General features: G+C 43.8%; 1 protein-coding gene and 1 long non-coding RNA gene across 4 annotated transcripts; one reads left to right on the forward strand and one right to left on the reverse strand.

Annotated features, from left to right (window-relative positions):
* Positions 1-593: 593 nt before the first annotated feature.
* bcl6aa (BCL6A transcription repressor a) lies at positions 594-15,127 on the reverse strand. Of its 3 annotated transcripts, XM_015962367.3 has the most exons (10): positions 15,085-15,127; positions 8,225-8,317; positions 4,692-4,863; positions 4,378-4,599; positions 3,351-4,301; positions 3,022-3,203; positions 2,767-2,934; positions 2,557-2,687; positions 1,930-2,067; positions 594-1,824 (listed from the first exon to the last, which is right to left on the reverse strand). In XM_015962367.3, exons 1-10 carry the CDS (start codon positions 15,110-15,112, stop codon positions 1,681-1,683), a joined length of 2,229 nt encoding a protein of 742 aa, XP_015817853.3. In that variant the 5' UTR covers positions 15,113-15,127; the 3' UTR covers positions 594-1,680. The 3 variants fall into 3 exon arrangements, with proteins under 3 accessions (XP_015817853.3, XP_015817854.3, XP_015817856.3); XM_015962368.3 differs by lacking the exons at positions 8,225-8,317; positions 15,085-15,127 and adding an exon at positions 6,904-6,995; XM_015962370.3 differs by lacking the exons at positions 8,225-8,317; positions 15,085-15,127 and adding an exon at positions 6,587-6,782.
* On the forward strand, positions 7,440-13,334 carry LOC107387413 (uncharacterized). Its single transcript, XR_001573197.3, has 3 exons — positions 7,440-7,613; positions 10,559-11,774; positions 13,004-13,334. It is a non-coding gene; the product is annotated as an uncharacterized lncRNA (long non-coding RNA).
* Positions 15,128-18,087: the final 2,960 nt, after the last annotated feature.

Here is an 18,087-nt window from a genome sequence, read left to right on the forward strand (position 1 = left end):
CCATTCTGAAGCTACGTTTGAACTTCAGCGGGGCGTTTTTACCACGTCTAGATGCCTAAATGTTGAGTGTCTGTCATGTGATCGACCGATTAGCTCTTGAACATGTGTACATAATAAAGTGGTCAGTGAGTCCTTGATTTTTGTTGTTGGTAATTACCGTCAAACACTTTAAAACTCAGCTATAACGGCCAATGTGAGCACTTTTATTTTACGTGAGTGCAAGAGCAACAAGCATTTACTGTGAAACATGGACGTAATTTTGGGGGGGACAGGGGGGGACATGTCCCCCCCACACACACACACTTTTTCCATAGTCAAGTTTTGACCCTTGCACTTTTTACCATCCAAAAACAATATTACGCTATATTAACTTGACACTGGTTGAGCTCTAGGACCAAGGAAACAACCATTTGCGTTGAAGCCTGTTTCCCATTAGAGCTTACTGTAAAGATACCCCCCCCCCCACGTGTCCCCCCCACTTCTAAAGTAAAAATTACATCCATGCTGTGAAAATAATCTTTCTGCAATGAGAGAAAAACTGCTCATTTATTGGTGGTCATTCTCCACAAACACGACAGATTCTAGTTGTAATACATAGAAACTCAGTACCTTTATTTTACATTCATACATTTATAACGTACAACAATTTTAATGCATTTTTTTCAGTATTTATTTTACAAAAGAAAAGAAAAATCCTGAAAATTTACAATGAAATAATTTTATGTTCTAATGTTACGGCCGAGCATTTGCAAATATATATACACACGCACACACACGCTCACACACACGGGGATCCAGGACACGCGTTGTCCTTGAGTTGTACCTTATTAGACCTGGGCTGAACGCAGAGAAATTCAGTCACCCTAGAGAAAGGCACATTGAATACACAGTGTATCTACAAACTGAACATTGACACAAGTTTACGTCAGGGTCCGGAACAAAGAGCAAAAACTGTAAACCTTCACTTGTGAAAAGCAAATAAACCGAAAAGAAAGAGAAAATTCACGTCTATACAAATACATCTGAAGCAAATTCTTGGTCATTACAAAGCAGTACCTGCAAACAGAGTTCACCACTCAGATTGGCTCTGCCAGCAGAGAGCAATCACACAATGTCACAATAGTTATGCAGTCGCCCGCTCTCTGTGAGAAAGTACCAAACGCTTGTGTTTCAGACAGCGACAGCCACCCGACACGCTCCAGTCCCATCCCTTCCTCTGAACATGGCAACTCGACGACATAAAAACGTACAGACCGTATACAGCCGTAAAGCCTTTTATCTCAAAATATATGTACCACCTGTCAAAATGTTCAATACTCTCAGAAAATTAAGTTCTCTGATATAAAATACTGTATTTGCAAAAACATTGTTTACATTTTATCCATCTCAAAATAAAGCTTTATTTAGGTGCCTTCAAAGCTTAAAAACACTCCCAACATACATACATATATACACACATATATGTATATATCATTTCTATCTATATAGAAACCGTAAAGTGACTCAGGAGCCTCCAGCAGCTCTATGTTCACATGTAGTGGAAACCCGTTTGAATGGCAAATGCAGCCAATTGAATTGTCTATTGAACACAGTGTGGCACTACGCTTTTGACACTTTTGGAAGATTGTACACGTCGGGGTTTATAAAGGTCAAGATTGCCTGCATGATTATCAATTCAGCCTAGCATGCCTTTGTCAAGTCAGTGGCTATGTCGGCCGTAGCCATCCGGTACTGGATCTTTGTGTTGGTGATGGCGCCGTGCTTCTGCCGGAGGTGCAGCCGGAGCTGACTCTTGTGGCGGAAGTGCAAGTTGCATTTTTCACACTGAAAGAAAAACATGGAAGAAAAGCAAAAGCAGTTATTTTTCAGACGTTTTAACACCTTGTTTTGTTTTAAGCTAACCAGAGAGAGGTGAATTATTATAATTACATGGTAGGGCTTCTCTCCCGTGTGTATGCGCAGGTGGCTCTTCAGCGTCTGCAGGTGACGGAAGCGAGTTCCACAGATCTCACACGGGTACGGCTTCTCGCCCGTGTGGATCAGAACATGGGCTCGAAGATGAGCAACCTGAGTCATGAGCAAACCAGAAAATCTGTTAACGGGAGCCAAATCTCACTTCTGGACAGCCTTTAACTGCAAACGCACAGATTCTAGTTTTAGGTTCTATACCCAACTGTGATTTGTTTTCTTTTAGCATCTCTGGCCTATCAACACTGATTTATCACAAATGACTATAATTAGCTTAAAAAGAATTAAAATTACTTCTAATTTCCTTGAAAAATATGATTCTAAGAGCAAGAAGGTCTGTTGGTGTGTGAGCTCACGAACTGCTGGGATGAATTCTTGTCGATCCTGATCACCAGATCATTTTATGGCTCATTTTTACTTTTAAGCCGTTAATGCCCACACCAAGTAAAAATCTATGGTGGCCTGTGTAAAGTAATAATAATAAATGAATTCAAACATCTGATTTTTAGACGTGTGTTGTACGCAGAGGTGGACCAGGAGGGCTATGGTGATAAAAGAGCAGGCAGACGTGTCAGCAGAGAGCCGCACCTGTACGAATCGGGCTCCGCACGTCTCACATTTGTATGGCTTCTCTCCTGAGTGGATGCGAGTGTGAGTCTTGAGGTTAGCTGGTCTGTTAAACTGAGCACCACAGATGTTACAGCGATACGGTTTCTCTCCTGAAAAGAAGGCATCAGGTTAGACTCCCGCAGCAGAGACACACGAACGGCGATAGGTGAGGTCGGACGGAGCTCTGACCTGTGTGGACGGTCTTGTGGCTGGCGAGGTTGCCCTTGTATCTGAAAGCAGCCTGGCAGCGGTCGCACTTGTATGGCTTGTCGCTGTGCACTTGAAGCATGTGTTGCTTCAGAGCTTCGTCGTCGGCAAACTTGGAGTCGCATTCGTTACAGAAGAACGCGCCGTTTTCTGTGCGGGAGAAACCAGAGTAAAGTTTAGCTGCTGGTGATCCGGCTGGTGGAGGTGGTTCTGATGGGAAGTGGCCCCAAAACACACCACAGCTGGAGTCGGAGTATTCTGAGTGGAGCTCGGCCATGTCCTCTGAGAGGCGGGACCGGGAGCTGCTGGGGCAGACGTCGGAGTGCTGCGCGGACTGGGAGCCACAGGTGGAGCAGCTGAGGCGGTTCAGGTAGTGTGGAGGGTGGCCGTCGCTGCTCCTCAGCGACCCCTCAAGTGCACTGACGTTAACGATACGAACAAATGCAGAAGTTAAAATTTTCTCTAGGATCAGATTATGGCTTCAGAAGAAAGAGAAAAGTGAAAGAATCGCTAAAACCACTAAGCGTGTGAGAGTCGTGACGCAAAGCGGCGTGAAACCACCTCACCTGTTGATGATGTTGTTGAGCCGACTCGCCTGTGGCACGGGCAGATCCTCGCTGTGATCGCCACTCTTGCTGGTTGTTTGAGGGTCGAGGTGCTCGGAGTCTGAGGGGTGAAGGTAGTGCTGCAGGCCGAGGCGCTGAGGGGAGTGGAGCCCCGGGTCCCTCAGCCCTGTCTCGTCTTCCTTTGCACTCTGGTTCAGCACGATGAACTTGTACTTCTTCCAGTTACGGGCTTTAGGGTCGGCTGCCCCCTGCGGAGCTTGTCCTCCACCGATATGAGACAGGCTGGCGTTCTTGCTGCTGCTGGACTCTGTTGGGGAGTTGGGCTGACAGTCAGACTTGAGGGGGCTCTGTGGGCTGCTCATGAGACTCTTCCGTCCTGTGGAGGGGATTCCCAGCGGGTAGTGCTGATGAATGAGGTCCTCTTCTGCCTGCGGAGCGTGATCCCTGTCCTTTTGGTGCTCGACAGTCAACACGGGAAGCCCTCGCTTCCTCGAGTTGATAGGCTGCCCGACGCCCTCGTGTCCCTCCTTCCTCATATCATCATCTCTCCCCACCTCCCTGGATGCATAGGTAGTGGAGTGGATGATGCTTGAGTAGCTGGAGCCAAGTGCCCGGGTGTATTCTGCCCTGATGCTACTGCTGTCATGAGGAGAACAGTGCTTGTGGTGGATTCCACTTTTTGAGAGGTCAGCAAAAGCATTTTTGGTATCAGTCAGCTTGCAGAGAGGAAAGGGGAATCCTGGCATGGGGAACTGCCCGTAGAGATGGTAGTTGCTGGGGGTGCTGACCCCGCTGAACATGTTTGTGCCGTAGGGCCTTCCATCCCTGAACGGAGCGATGCGGCTGTGCAAACTGTCGACAACATCGTGGGGCCGGTACGCGTGGACATCCTGAGGTAAAACCAGGGGACTGACCAAAAACTCATCTCTGGACAACTTGGCAGTCGGGTCACTGCGAAGGAAAAGAGAGGGTCAGAAACATGCAGAAGGTCGGGGAGTTACAGTGGAGCATGTTGCGTTCCGCCGACCTGGATTTGATGAATCTGTGGCAGGTGTCCACAACGTGGTCCATCTGCAGGTAAATGGCTGTGTTCATGATGGACACGATCAGACTTTCCTTTAGTGTGAGACGGGAAGTGTACATAAACTCCAACAGGATGGCAAAGCCCTCTGGGTCCACCTTTGGGTCCAGACTGATGGCATTAAGGTTGCATTTGTGGGAGTCGGTGAAGATGGTGTAGAACAGCCCACTGTCAAATCAAAAAGCACACACACACACACCAGATTATCATATCTCCATCTCCAACCAACACAAACACCAAACCCGAAGTCAGACACTCACCTGCAAGCCATGAGAACAGTTTTGTGTGCACGAAACTGCTGCCTGTTGATCAAGATGGTGACATCCGTGAGAATGTCTCTGCTCCGCAGCCGATTTAGGTTCAGGAGGACATCGCTTGCATGGCGTGTGAACTGTATGCAGCTGTCAGCTGCACAGGCCATTTTGTCGAGTTCTGCAGGAAACAAAACGGACATGGATATATCTTTAAATCAAAAGAGCCCTTTTTGCTTTATTTTCATACAATAATATTTTATTTCAGTATGTTTGCGCTCTCGAATGGATTAACTGGTTTAAAACCCCACAGAGGGGACAGATTAGGAATAAGAATTTGCCAGAAGGCGGCGCCGTTTGTTGAAACGAGGTTTTTAATTCCCGCTGCAGATTCCGCCTGACTTTCGCACGGAAACAGACTGACAGCTTGGCGTGATGAATGAGGCTCATATTACTCTATTTAGACGGTCCACGTCTTCGCTTTTAACTGGGAATGCGCTATTTATACCCACTCGCGTATTTTTGTATTCAGTTAAGACATGCAAAAACAAACGTTTCAATTATTAAAAAAAAAACACAACAATATCTACAATATTTAAAAACTGCGAGTCGAACAAACTTGGTGTTTAAACCGGGACAGAAGAAAGTTTTCTGCTCATTTCTGGGTTTTTACGCGTCATCTCAGACAGACTTAAGATTAAATAAGGGAAACATCAGACACAAACAGCTATATATATATATTTTTTACTTTTTCATGTTGGACACACAAAAAGATCCTAACTTTAACCGCGGGGTCTCATCTCGTTCCCGCAGCAGCGCGTGCAGGTGTCGTAATGTGGTTAAAAACTGCACTCCGAAGTCCAGACAGCCGTGGAGCCGTTCTGGGTCAAATACTTTGTGGGAGCGAAAACTAATACTGTATTGACCCTCTCCTCACACACAGGCGGCTTTATGGCAGCTCCAACACCGCGTTTGTAACTGGGCACGTCCTTAAATAGAACAGGTGTTGTGCCGAAATGTGTTCCCTCGCCGAAAACAAATTTTCCTCCTGCTTCTCTCCACTCTCCTCTCAAACTCCCCGTTTTAAGGTCTTCTATTTTAATAAAATTGCTAAAAGAGCATCTCCATACACTTTTACCCACAGAAAAACAACAACCTTGCAGCTTAACATCATGTTTACATTGAGTTTCCCACGTGTTCAGTAGTAAAATTACACACTATCACACATTTGTAAAAGACATAGAACTGGCTTAATGACGCAAATATCCTATTATATCTTTCTACATCACAATTGTTGCCTTTTATCGCGGAAGAACAACTCGGACAGCTGGAAATCCACTCATAACAGCTGAGGGGAGGGTTTCAGGCGGGGAACACATTCTTGACACAACACCGGGACGGTCTCAACTGACGGGTGGTAAATAAAGACCCCTCTCCGCTGAAAAACAAGCGCCCACGCTTTGGTAAAGTCCGTGACAACAACTTCACAGACGCACGAGGCTAATTGCCGAAAAATAATTTAAATGACAACTCTTAATTTAGCCATTTTAAAACAAATGTTCACAATTTCTCGTATTTTTATATATTTTAAATGGATCTAGGTGAAGCTCGTGTAAGTTATTTAGCACGAGTAGAAATGAAACACTGGGTTTCGCCCGAAGCCCCGGTGAAAACGTGACGCGTTGCAAACATGTCAAACAGCCACAGTGGAAAAAAATAAAGGCAACTTCTACCACGGAAAGCACACACACACACACACCCCTCCGCAGGAATATTTCCGCTACAGCGTTACGATAACAGCAGCAGTCTTTTGCGTTGAATGGAGACAGTGGAGCAGGAATACCCCGAATCTGCTGCTGCCATTCTGCAATTAAAGTTCACGAGGCATTAAATCACAAACACACCGAGCTCCTGCGATCAAAGGCTCCATTTTCTAACCGTGGCACGTTACTAAGCGGTTACAACACGGCCGGTAGAGGCGGCTGTCAGTCCGCGCTGCTGCCCGACCGGCGCAGCGCCGAGCCGGGGCAGCCGAGCTGTCAGAGCTCGGCGCGCCGGCTGTCGTTCATAACAGCCCCGTCAGAGTTCCGACCCGCATAGACCACACAGAACCGGACTCCACAAACACCCCGCCGGCACAAACAGTCTACAACATTAACAATAGATAATAGATAAAAACTTCGCGCCAAATGAAAGGGAAAAAATAATTTTAAAAAATCACCTGGTAGCGCTTTCCTAGAAACTTCTTGCATCACCACTTCTAAGAACCCCTGTTCTAAGAATCAGACGAGCACAATTCTCGGAATTTGAGCCCGAGACCGTACCACTTTTCCAGCGAGGGGGTGAGGCGCTTCGGGCCAAAGTTCGCGAATCACAGCAATGTTTCTAACGGGCACGACACCAAACGGTTTAAAAACTAAAATCAACAGCTTCTTAGCTTAAAAACCAGAGATATAACGAATAAATCTGAGTAAAATAACGCGTTAAATCGACCCGGGAGGTTCTGAACCCACCTCGTGTTTTGGTTGAGCCCGCAGTCACAGCACGTCGAGCTCGCGACGTCAGCGGCTCCGTGAAACCCGGCCCCCGAAATTCTCAGAACTAATTTATATTCCGGGACTTGAAGCGGCGCATAGTGTCGTTGCTTTGCGTCGCGTGTAACACACACACACACATACACGCGCGCGCGTGCGCGGGAGAGAGAGAGCGAGAGAGAGAGAGAGAGAGAGAGAGAGCGAGAGAGAGAGCGAGAGAGAGAGCGAGAGAGAGAGAGAGAGACTGGAGCAGCAGCACAGACTCTAAATTAGGTTCTCGCGGATGGTTCTGTGTCACAGACTCTCTTTTCTTCTGATTCTGTTAAGATTTCCTTAGATTGAGTAGATTTATTATTCGCCAGTCGGAGGAGGATGTGGATGGGATTGTTTTTCTCAGGTTAGAGTTGACGCTTGTTTTATTTTTTTTTATTCCCTGCGTGTAACTACTGTTCTGTACACTTTTTAGAGCTGCAACTGTATTTCTGTATCAGAATTTATTCCGAGTATTGTATAGAGAACAGAAACTTGTAAAGCAAATAAGCTTCAGTCATTAATGGCGTTTCAAAAGCTGAGACTTGTTGTACACATAGTAAAATCTAATGCCAAGGTCAGGTCTGTGTGTTGTTGGTGCTAAATGTAACTTAACCTGTAATGTGCGTTCATACTCTAAAAATGCACACATATAAACGATAATACCACAGTAATTAATGTTATGACTTATGTTGAAATTTTATATATTTGCAAAATTTTTAATTAAAAACATTTGAAAATTATTGAATGTTCCATATTGTGTTATTTCTCACAAGTATAAACATTTTATTGGTATTGTTACCCCATACATACCCCAGTCAGACAGCACACCTGCAGGAGATTAAAATATATTCATTTGAACTCGTGCGTCGTTTGGTGACATCCCAGCACAGAGTGTGAGAGTTGATGGGGAAGAGGGTTGTGAGGTGACAGCATCTGAGAAAGTTTATGTGGGCACGCTTACTGCCAGTGACTCACCTTGGAAGCCCTGTTTGTGGTGGTTCCAAACCACAGGTTCTCGGTCTTTCCTCGTCCCATTCACTCCCTGGCAGAGAAGGAGCATTTGTTGGGCTGGAAGAGAAGTAAAATCCCTTTAAATAGACATAATAGTGCAACAAAAAAACGAAAACAAAACCTTTTCCGTACAAACCAGTCATAGACTTTAATTGTTTTAACCATTTTAACATTTGACATATTTGGTTTTTGGATTGGTTGTGCAGCAGCTCTAAGGATGAGCATGTTGGTGAGGTTTTTGTTGATCATTTTCATCAATTCTAATCATTTTTTTTATTTCACCGTAAATTATAATACCAATAAAATACTTTCCTTGTTTTAAAAAGGATAAAACATAAAAATATGTTGTTGTTGAGAGTTCTACAGCAGATTGTCGTTCAGGCATTTGTGGCTTTTGAGCTTCCTAATGTCCTCGTCTTTGTGTGAACAACAAGCTGTTCCTTTCTTCTTTTTAAAAAAAAATACAACTAGTGCTATACACGGAGTGACATTTCCCTGTGGAGCGCCCAAACATCCCCACATCTGGATCCGGATTCCCTCTAAAAACACTTCAGGTGTTCACAAACCAACTGGGGGAAGAAAAGAGAAAAAAGGTCTCCAAAATAATTAAGATGAGCACTTTTTTCTTTTCATATTTATTTATTTATTTTTTACAGCGATCTCCGATTCAGCACAGCCAAATAAAGACTTGTGTTGAGCTCCAAACAAAGAGCAGCGTCAACTTTATTTCAATCCACTTGGGGGATGTTAAAGGCGCTCCAGCACAGTTATGCATAATGCACGGCCATAAAGCATCCAGGAGTTAGGAGAGGGGTGTGTAATTTACCACGGCCTCATGCTGCGCCCTGCCATACAGGGGTAAGATAATGACTGCAAAGCCTTGGCAAACTTTTTACTGATCCAATTTCTTGCAAAAATAAATGACCCACTTTACAGAGGGGCAGTGAAGAGGCGAGTAGCTGATCAATACGCTCAGCTCACGCCGGTTAATCCCCCCTGATCTCCATTCAGGGTGGATAATTAAGCGGTCATGACATCAGGCTGCTGGTCTCTTTGTTACAGTGGTACGGTGTTCAGAAACAATCACATCCAGAGCAGGTTGCTGCACGTTTAATTAAAAAAATAAAAGCTCTTTTACTTCCAGTCTGAATCATCTCTCAGCCGCCTCGTCGCCCGTAGCCGGCCACCGAGCAGAGATGCCCACTGACAAAAGCCCGAGGCCCGGAGGTTGCCTCACTTTCTCTTTTTTTGTAAACTGCACACTTTTGTCTCGTTTCACAGCAAATTTCTGCCAACTTCAGTGTTCATTGTCAGCAAAGATGAGTGCAGAGTTTTGTTCTGAGAGGCATGATGCAACTGCGCTGTAACACCAAACAGATAATGCTGTTAGCTACAGAGGTCCTTTTTAGTTCCTTTTTTAAAAAGAATTTCTTTCTATATTGTTAAGTTTCACTTTTTAACTCCGTGCATCCCAGAAGCTTTCATCCCATCATTTATTTTTTTATTTTCCTGTCTGCATTTGTTTCCATTTCCCTTTGTGGAACGCCGCCCGGGCTGCAGGTGTGAATGGATTAGTTCCCTCTAGTTTTTGAGTGCATTTATACCATTTCCTTCACTGTGTGTTTGAGAATACTCAGAAAACACACACGCATCACCTGTAAACACCAACATAAACACCTCTAATGAGATGGAGATGTCATAAAGGAAATTAGAGGGAATAATTCGTCCCGCACGAGAAGATTTAGCACAACCATAAACCTACAGCCTGCACTCACATAACAGCCATTCTGGGGTTGACACTACAGGTTCTCCTCCTAATTCTGATGTTTGTTTTGTAATTTTATTGATTTCTGCGTTAAGATTTGTTAAAGATTACTTAAAAACAGCCACATTCCTTTAAAAGAAGCTTGGAGTTCTCTGACTGGATCACGTTAAGTCAACATGCCGAGACTGTGAGCTGAGGTGTGTGTTCGAATCGAGGCTCGGAGCTTCGGTTCTTCCTCAAGGCCAGCTGAGAGGAGCCTGGAATGCAGCCTGCAGTGTCAAACCGTGGAATTTTCCACGCATTCCTCACACGGCGTCCTGTCAGTGTGCCGTCTGCTGGATGACGGGTCGGCTACTTCCACAAAACACCGGGATAAAAGGGCCGCCGTCCTCACAAACCTTTACAGCCTGAGCGTTTGCTGCACGAGCTCCAGGGCACACGAGTTACCACGTTCAAAACAAACCTCTGCCAGGATTGTTTTCAGTGCTTTGCTCTGGGGTTTTAACAGAGGTATTCTTTTTTTTTTTTGACAGGACGCTTCATCGGTGGGATTGATATGGTAAACAAGTGGGCCTTATTTCTCCGCGCCACCCTCAATAATGATCCAATAAGAACCATCTGTCTGAATCAACCCCCTTCTTCCACTCAACTGTCAACACGTCTTCCATTCAGCGCGGAGCGTTAAATCGGGATAGGCTGGGAATCTTTCCGGATCGGTGGTATTTTTGCTTTTGACTCCTCTTCATACTGCGCCAGGACAAACCTCTGAAGCGTGCATGTCTCAAAAAGTAGGAAAAAATAACAACCAATCAAAAAGTTATCTTTCAATACATTTTGGTTGACTTCCTGCTGTTTCCCACTGTGATTGGACGTAATAGTACCATTGTTGGTGTGATTATGAACAGCAAGACAACACAAACACCAGATCGTAACATTTCAGAAAGGGTACTTCTGATCAGGCTGTGCAGAGTTCATCTTTAGCTCATCGTTTGATCTGTTTGGGCAACAGAGGCAACTTTCAGAGCGTATTTCTCAGGAAGCAGTGGAAACTTTCACTGTCAACATGTTTGGAAAAATGTAAACGGTTCAGACGGAAAGCTGCTGAGCCAGTTTCAATTCATAAAATCAGCCCCACAACAAATTGATTGTGAGTTTCCTCAAATTATTAGTTTGTAAAAATGGAGCGAACACGGCGGAATGAGGAGTCATTCCCTCTGTTCCAGCCCCCTCCTGCTTGTTCTTCTTCTGCTCCTGCTCTCTGTCAAACCCTGGCCCAGTTTAGATTGCAACCATTTCAGATTCATCCAGGGAGTCGTTTTTCCACTGCCAGGTTAAAGTAGCCTTGTTGAATTGAACGCCAGCTGCTGATACTGGTCTATGGAGCTGGTTAAACACACACCTAGCTCCAGGCCACGGTTCAACAAGAGCTGTGCAGCAGCAAGGTGTCCTCAGCACAACCACCGCGTCAGCGCTGCTGCCTTTGTGTCGGGAAAATCCTAAAATATGAATACAATCCAGAGCAGAGCACTGTTAAAAATCTCACTAAGCACATCTACGTTTTTAATTACCTCACATGCAGACACGAGAGGTCAAATCCACTACAGAAATGTGCACATCAAATTCTTTTTGCTTTTATTTTGCCCCCCCATGTTTCCAGCAGGTTTCCTGTGCATCAAACCTCCCCTGCAGCCAGCAGTAAATAGGTGCATTTCACATCAGCTCCTTGGATGGTTTCCTCCAGCTAAAGAGGTAAATGGATTTAAATCCAACATAGAAACACGGGATGGGTGAGGATGAAAGTGATCCCACTGAGCCTCAGAAGTCTAAATAAATATATCAAATATAAAACTCTATTATTTTTTTCAATTAAACACACAGAAGAGAAAGTTCCAGCATTTTGACTCCAGTTGACATAATAAAAAACATACATGCGTTTGTGTGTGTATGGGGCATCACATGTACATTTTGCCACATTTAATTCCTCACAACGATGAGGTGTGACCATGTCAAATATTTTTCTATCCCATTTTCACCCTGTTTATTCTTTAAAAACATAATATGATGTCCAAATTTATTTTTTTAAAAATTGAATATCAAATACAAAAATATAAATACAAATCTATAATATGCATAAAGCACTAGAGCAGAAGAAGCCTACCAAAATGAAATCAGGGCGACGAGATCCTTTACCTAACATTGGGTAGTTTTGATGGTCCGATTGCACAAGTCTGTTCTGATCATTTATCTATGATCCAAAGTTTAAATGGGTTCACACGATCTTAAAATTTAACAAATCCCAGAGTTTACTTTGGTTTACATCTGTTTTATGGCAATCTTAATTTCCATGTCAATTAAATATTTAGTTTCAAACAACCACAGTAGTAATTTTAGGTTTCTAAAAGTATCTTTATACATTTATATTTGATTCTAAATATTTGTCTTTTACTTTATATATTTATATTTGAAATTAAACAGTCAAATATAATTTAAATGTATATATTTGTGTTTGATTTTAAATATTCCAGCTTAACTTTCAATATTTAGATTGAATTCTAAATATTTAGGTTCAACTTTCAATTTTAAGATTTTACTGTAAATCTTTGTTTAATCTAACAAATGTAGGTTTGACCTTTAAATAATTTTTTAATGTTTTAAAATATGATCTAAACCCAAATATGTAAAAATAGATATCTGTTCATTTTCAAATGATCCCTTTGCAATCAGCACTCCATACCCATGTACATTTCAATTGTTCATTAGTAAACAGAGTGACCTTTAAAATCTTTTTTTATCCATCTGTGAACTTCTTTGATTTGACATTCACAACTTAATAATGAAGATTTCATTTGTTTACTGTCATTTCCCACGGTTAAAACAAACTAGACCTAATGAACTTAGATTTATTTTTCTGTGAAATGTAAAAATTCAGCTTTAGTCTCACTAACAGTCACCGTGTCCCTCTTCTCTTTCATTTAAAGCATCTCTGCAGCCCAGGAAATGGCGGGTGGAAGTTCAGACTGTGCCATCTCTGGTGCTCGACACCTTCACATTACCGTTATCTGCTCTTCATCAGGCAGACAGCTACTTTTGATATGCGCTGCACTTTGAAAAAACAATGTTTTCTTCTGCACACGAGAGACCACAAGCAACTTGCCAAAAGTAGCACATGTGAATTATAAAAGAAAATCAGCTGAGCACATTTTCCAGCCAAGCGTGGGTCAGAAGTGTGCCTTAATGATCTGCTGCTTTTAAAATGAAACTTTCAAAATAAAAAGAGGCTCTCTGGTAGTAAGAAGTCTTTCATCTCAACCACTCACCTTTTGTTTTCATTGTCCCTTGTGCTCACAGGAGAGGATTCTTGTGTGAAGCTGGTATGAAAATCAAAAATGAATCAAAAAGTTCTCTCAGTTAGCTCATATTGCCTCCTGGTTGGCGTTAAAAGTCTTATTTACATGTAGATAAAATCCAGCGAAGCCATTCTGCAGTGGATTTACTTCTCCCATTTGCTTATCAGATGTCAGTTGTTCTATCACGCTGTACAGCTTTACTGTTAGTTTGCATTCCTGCCGAGGTTGTGGGCGAACAAACGGTTGAACAGCGTATTGATTAAATCTCAGAGATTAGCTGACCGACCTAAAGGCTCTATGGAAATATACCGATTTATCAGCGCAGGTGTGAGTGAGCCACTTGTTCCTGGCCTCCACAAACGGGGAATGTTTGGCTGTGGTCCAGTTTACTGAGTGCTGATGTTCCTACTGGGCATAAAATGACAAGATAGTAGGGCTTGATGAAACTAGGCATTGCACATATTTTCTTGCAAGGATGCAAGAAAAAAACACCTTATTTTAGGATTGCATCGACAATCTACACTGGAAAACTGACTTCGTTAAAGTATCTCTGGAAAATTGTTTATTTTTTCCCATATAAAAGTAAAACAGATTAATTAATTTAAACTTCATTACAACAAATCCACCTGAAAAAATGTGTCAAAGTGAATAAAAATCAACTCCTGTCGGTTATACGGACAATGAAATGATCAAATTTAGAAGATGTGATCGTTTTGCACAGAGCCTTCTCTTTGGTGGCCCAAGGCTTTTGGACGTTCTTTGGACCAAAGATCTGGACTCTGTTGATTATTTTGCGTCAGTTAAAACCTAATCTTAAAAATCTTAATCATAAAAATGAAATCTTATAAGTTTTTTTGGATTAATCTGCCCTGGTGTGAGGGTATCTCTCAGCGTCTGTTTTTAATTGTGAAGCTCTTCTGAATATTTTCTACGGTTTTATTTCTCTTTTTGCATGATTATATTTTATTACTTGCTTTGCATGCTCTATATAATTATATTTTAGCACAGTTTTATTATTAAATTATTATTTTACTGTCTATATCATTTTATTTATTACTTATTTTCTAACTTTTGTCATTTATATTAGCTCTTTTATTACATTTTTACTCATTTTAATCCAGTGTTTCCTCTGTGGGGGCCCTCTGCCCCGGGAGCGGTGGTCGACTGTAGTTTCCTGGGCGCTCTATGGGTGGGGGTCTATGCTCCCCCTCCACTGAGCGCCCTGACTTAGTGTGGAAGACCTGATGCTGCCGGGGCAGACGGCTCCTCTGATGGCGTTTCCTTGCGTTACCATTCTTGGCTCATCTGGACTCAGCCTAATATAATTTTTACTTGTGTGTGTGTGTGTGAGTCTGCGTGTGCTTGCATATGTTTGTAAATGTTTTTAACCTGTTATGGGAATCTGGGGTCATTTTGTAAAGCACTTTGAATCACACTTTGTTTGAAAAGCGCTTTAGAAATAAAATTTGATTGATTGATTGATTGATTTTAATATCTTTAGCGATTTTACATGTTGAGATGTTCCACTTTCTTTAAAAAGCTGAAAAATCCCACGCTTTTGAATGCATTTGATTGTTTTTGTGAAGGATTTCAGTGGCAATAGCAAAAGTCACATGGTAAACTAAATATTAGTTCTCTTCCTGCCACACGTCTCCATCTTGCACTGGAGGAGGCATTTGTGGTTTTGAGTAACAAAAACAAAGAAGTCTCACCTTTTCTCTGCTGGAAGGAGTTAGGCATGATGGGAGTCAGGTGGATGGTCAGTTCTTAGTCCAGCTCAGGAAGTGAGAGAACCTCTCCTGCTGTTCTCAGTGGAGTTTTAGTTTTCTGCTGAGGAGCTAGATGGTCCAAGATGCAGACCGGTGCCCGCCCCCACCCCCCTCTGAGCTTGGAGCGATGAAGCTGCTCCTCAGTGAAAGAGGACACCAGGTCGGCGTCTAGCAGTGGCGGCGCAGCCTGGTGAAGCCTCGTTCCCGTCCCTGTTGAGCACGATGTGGAACTCTTCTGGAAAGGCGGGCACGGCAGCCGGGCTGAAGTGAATCAAATCGACTGAGCGTGCTCCACGTTAGAGGAATGGTCCACAGGGCATCTCTCTGGTTCTCTGAGCTGATAGGCCGTCTGCACTCTAGCGTCCATTGATCGCAGCGCTCACAGTCACTCCGCTTTTCCACGAGTGCTAAAACGGTGGGGCAGGCTCGGGGAAAAAAAAAAGAGCGAGAGAGAGCGAGGGAGATTAAACAGCCTGAAAGATAATCCCAGTTTTTCTATATAGAAATCATCTGAATGTAGACTTTAAAATCCCATTAAGCCTCATGAGCTGAACCGTGGAGCAGCAGTGCCTTCAACATGGAGGAACTTTTGGAGCTCATGCCATCTGCCGGATCGGTTTTCTCATACAGAAACCACACATTGTTTTATAAACAGAGCGTTTACACAGCAAACATTTCAGTGTCCCGCCGCATTAATCCACCTCGGCTTATCTCAATCCAGGGAACTAGATATTGCTCTTTATAACTTGTGTGGAGGGGTTGTCATTACATCATACCAGCTGTCACTCCGGCATGGCCCAGCCAATCGGGAGTTGCTGCAGGGGGAGGAAATTAGGGAGGAAATCCTCACAACATTAAATGTATATCTGAAGGTAAGAGCATGAAGCTAGCATCAACTTCTGCTGGTAAATGATTGAAGGGAACCACCGTCAGGGCTTTTGTTTTCAAACCAGTGCATGTGAATTTAATATGAAACACCAATCCTTTCAGTGTGTAATCGTACTTGACACCTGATGTTGAACTCAGATTAAATGAATACACACCCTGTCTGTGCAGATAAGCTCATCTGACTGGGTAGGAGCTCCCAAAGCTCTCATTATCACCACAGTTAGACGCTGCACGGCTTTACAGCGGGGAACGTGCACATGTGGGATGAACGCACGCCCGTGATGTGAAATACCGGAGGAAAATGAGATGTGTATGGGCGCTTGACAGATCTCAGCATGTGCAGTATGTTCACTGCAGCGAAGGGGGATAATCCGCTGGATGAGTGGACTAATATTCAGCCAATCCCACTAAAGCCAAATTAGTCCAACACATTTCCATCATTTTCAGAGTAAAGCAGCCCTAACAATCTGAGCTCCCGGGACGCTGACGGCAAATGACCGGTGAGCCCAGCAGATCCCCGTGATCCAGGGATAAACTCATGAAGGAGCTTAAACCTCTTAATGACACAAAAATGAAAGTCATCAACAGGTCACGCTGCCTCTGAGACCAGCTCTGGCTACAGCTTTTCTGGTCGCAGTGAGGCAAGAAGAACCTGGAGAGACCTGGGGAGACCTGACAGTGAAGGCATGACGACCAACTGGAGTCCAAAGGCTCGTCCCGGCCCTCCACCCTCCCTCTGTCTGCTCTCTGAGGCTTACACCAGGAGGGCTTCTGTAGAGCAGCGTATGAGTGACCTTAATCATCAGGGGGATATTTGGGCTTTATTTGGCAGCGATGCGACGCACGCTGCCATCGCTGCGTTCGAGTGGCAGGCAGCAAAAACGAGACGAGGCCAAGGTCAGTTTGCGAAATGTAATCCACATCATCCCATCAAGCACCGGGCCCAGCAGCCTCAAACACGTTCTGATGTGGATGAGGATGTTGGATTAAAGCAGTCATCTGATATGTTTCTGACCGAATAAACAAACAGAATTCTTTTCGTTTTATGCAAATGACATTTGATTTTGTAAAATTTTCATCTTTTGGTTTTAAATCTAGGTAAACCTGAATGTAGGCAAACCCAGGAGCTTTCCCTCGGACGCATCGGTGCTGTCGCTGCTCTCCACAGCACGCCTCACAGCGATCCTCATCAGAGCACCAGAGACAAAGAATGGTTCAGAAACACGGTCCAGTCTGCAGATTTACCACAGCCACGTCTGATCTAGGAGGATTTAAAGGGACATTCCAGCAGTTTAGAACCTGGAGTTTATTTAGTAAAACATAACAAACATTTTTATTTGAAAGACCTGCAGGACCTGTGACCTGACCCAAAGATGGGCAACGAGTGCCCGAAGAGTTCAGAGGCAGCAGTAGCTCAGCAGGTAGATGGGGTTATCCGGTAATCAGAGGGTTGCAGGGGCAATCCCAGGTCCCTAGGGAATTCTGCTGTTGTGCCCTTGGGCAAGACACTTCATCTTCCTTGCCTGCTGGTGGTGGTCAAGGGGACAGCAGCCTCGTCTCTATCAGTGCACCCCAGGGTGGCTGTGGCTACAATGTAGCTCATCACCACTAGAGTATTAATGTGTTTGTGATAGGATGAATCATTTCCTGTAGTGTAAAGCGCTTTGGAGTCCTCTGTCTCTGGTTGGACGCCCTCCATCTTTCTCTCAAAATTGTTAAATTAAAAAAAAAGAAAGTTAAAGACTTTATTAAGCTGAAGGCGCTCTCTATGTTCTGAACTAAAACAGAACGTAACTGTTCCCAGTGAAGCACAAACATCACATCTGTCACTGCAGCTTCTCTAACCTGCAACTGAGTTTGGTTCCTGTCTCAAAGTTCATCTGGAAGAAGAAGGATATTTCAAGAGTTTCAACAAAGCGGGCTAAGAAATGTTCTCTTTACCAAAAAGCCAATTTTCCGTAAATCAGAATAAAAGCGATGCACTGTTGATCAGGTGAAGTCATGTCTAGTCTGAGTGCAGCCGGGCCCTACGTGTGCAGCTGCAATCTTAGACCAACT

Source organism: Nothobranchius furzeri, chromosome 16 (genome assembly GCF_043380555.1).
Source record: "Nothobranchius furzeri strain GRZ-AD chromosome 16, NfurGRZ-RIMD1, whole genome shotgun sequence".
Lineage (NCBI taxonomy): Eukaryota > Metazoa > Chordata > Actinopteri > Cyprinodontiformes > Nothobranchiidae > Nothobranchius > Nothobranchius furzeri.